This window comes from Montipora capricornis, chromosome 10, assembly GCF_036669925.1.
Source record: "Montipora capricornis isolate CH-2021 chromosome 10, ASM3666992v2, whole genome shotgun sequence".
Lineage (NCBI taxonomy): Eukaryota > Metazoa > Cnidaria > Anthozoa > Scleractinia > Acroporidae > Montipora > Montipora capricornis.
The window spans coordinates 9,781,814-9,784,313 of record NC_090892.1 but is presented as its reverse complement, the minus strand read 5'-3'; the positions used below and the strand labels follow the sequence as shown (position 1 = coordinate 9,784,313).

The 2,500-nt window shown below is 39.2% G+C and overlaps 1 protein-coding gene across 3 annotated transcripts in view; it reads right to left on the bottom strand.

Annotated features, from left to right (window-relative positions):
- Positions 1-117: 117 nt before the first annotated feature.
- LOC138020092 (adenosine receptor A2a-like) overlaps positions 118-2,500 on the bottom strand; it is a 5,953-nt gene continuing 3,570 nt past the window's right edge. For all 3 annotated transcript variants that reach the window (XM_068867090.1, XM_068867089.1, XM_068867088.1), the window contains one exon: positions 118-1,978. In XM_068867090.1, the coding sequence (XP_068723191.1) occupies positions 1,024-1,953 (930 nt within the window). In that variant the 5' untranslated portion in view covers positions 1,954-1,978 and the 3' untranslated portion in view covers positions 118-1,023. The remainder of the gene's footprint in view (positions 1,979-2,500) is intronic.

Sequence of the window (2,500 nt, the reverse complement as noted above, 5' to 3'; positions counted from 1 at the left end):
CTCAGTGTTCAGTTAATATATTTTTGAAATCCAGAGAAAAAAAGGAATTGAAGAATTTTTTGTCATAGTAGCGCTTTAACAAGCCTGAGACAGTTCGTTTAGTGCTTATTTATTCATCTACTTCCAGCACGTTTACTTTCCTGTCTTATTCATTTTACAATAAATTGTTGTTTGCGTTACATCAATTCATCTTGACTCAATTGCCTCATGCGCAATTTGCCTAATTCGATATTTAGCAATTATTGAATGAGGCTGAGTAGGACATGAAGAATTATGCAGGTCGAGGAGGGTGTTATCCACCAAGGCCGAAGGCCAAGGTGGATAACATCCACCGAGATCTGCAGAATTCTTCATATTCTACGAAAGCCGAATCTAACATAGAATCTAACATAGATTCTAACATAGAATCTAACATAGAATAATGACAACCGTAGAAAGAACTTTTAAAATCCTTATGAATAAAAGAAAATTACTAAGATAACTGAAATGGTTCGTTATATAAAAATGTTTTAATTATAGTCTTAAAAGATTCTAATTTCCTTGCTTCCCTTGCATTCCTAGATGACTAAATAGTCTTGTTCCATAAAAGGGGAGCAGCTATTTGAAATGCTCTGTTACCCATTGTTTTCTTTGTGTTTGCAATTGGTCTTTCAAGCAAGGGACCATTGTCATTACGTCTTAAGCCAACGAAGGTTGTTGAATGCTATAATTAGGTCTTGAAGGTACTTAGGCTCATGACCATGCAAAATTTAATAAGCTATCAAAAGTATCTTATAATGTATTCCGGCGTGCCCTGGTAACTATGATATAATTCTGCGAGCAGAGGTGTTACGTTACAGAACTTGGGCGCGCGATAAGTAAGTCTTGCACTTGCATTCATAACACGTTGCAGTTTCCTAGTTTGAAACTCCGGAATTCCATATAAAAGGCTATTACAATAGTCCAATCTACTACTAATAAAAGCATGCCACAATTGTCCTCTGAGCCATAAAGTAGTCTCTTTCTTCTCCCCTCAAAATCTTTTTAAAGACTTGTTTTTTGCAGATAATGAACCGAATTTATTGCCTGATTATCTGCTAAGGTATCCACTGAAATAGCCGGCACCCTCGACGACAAGCCAATCTGATGTTGTTGGGAAGAAAATTTACAACAACGTAATATTTCAAAAAGGGCTGACCTATATTCATCATTTCTAAGAGAATAAATGAATATGTTGACCACCGAGTTTCCGTATTGGAGAAGTTTAAAGATCATGCCCAGCACTGGGGATAATTCCCTACATGAAGTACATAGGTTAATGATCAACAAAAATATCTGCAATGGAAGCCAGGTAACAAGAAATGCTCCCGTTATCAACGCTGCAGTTTTTGCCAGCTTAAAATCTCTTGCATCTCGAATTGCACGGGTCTTTCGACGTCGAGACATTGCTTTAATCCACAGCAGAGGGTAGGTAGCACAGGTCAGAATAATGGGTGCAAATAGGAATATAAACAAAAGGACTAGAGGAGGAATACGTTGGCCACTCACGTAGTTGAATATAGTTGTAATCCATGCTACGGTAAAGGCTAGGATCCATGGTGTTGCTATAGCAACTACGTAAGCTTTGCAGCTTAGTGCTCGGTGACGAAGAGGCCAGCCAATGGCTAACAATCTCTCCAATGCGATCACCGTTAAAGTGAAAATCGAGGCAAAGCCAGTGAACATGTCAGTCCAGTCTAGGATGACGTTTAAAAAGACGTATTGAATATTCGTGATCCAATATGTGACGATGAAAAGAGGAACTGTTATCGATCCAACCATAAGGTCTGCCACAGCCAAACTTACGAGGGAAAACTGGGGCCGCCTGCGTTTTAGTTTTTTCACAAATATGACGATGGTTAGTGCGTTTCCAGAAATTGCTAGAGCTGCAACCACTCCAAAGGACAAAATCCAAGCGATATTCGACAGATCCATGCCCACTATCGTTGTCACGGTCTGCCTGGAAAATAATTGTAAAATTGTTAATAATTCCCTAGCCAATAGGAAAGCAGTACGGTCAGGTAAAATTTACACCGCGGCAATAAGTATTCACGGTTACATGTATCCCCCTCTAAGATTGTATCTAGTACTTATGAAAAAGGTATTTGAAACAAAAGTCAGCATGAAGGTTCTCGAGCTGCAAAGTTTTCGTTGCCTCGACAACTAAAAGTTATTGATAGCTCACACTGGGGCCGATTTCAAGGTTACAAGTTTAATAAATGAAGGCTCTTCTATAACCACGAAAACTGGTGTAGGTTTATATCTAGTTTCTGATTTACCAATTTGATGACGTATAATATAAAAGCAAGTTAAAATTTGTTTTTAATTATACTGCGAGCTTTTTCTCTTTGTCCAAAAATCCGCGAACGGACCGACCACGAACACGGCAAGGCCGATTCTTGAACGGCACACGGCGGAGCCCCAACCAACCGCGTTGGGAGCGCCAGAACGAATGAAGAGAGACCGAAATGGTTTTGTACAG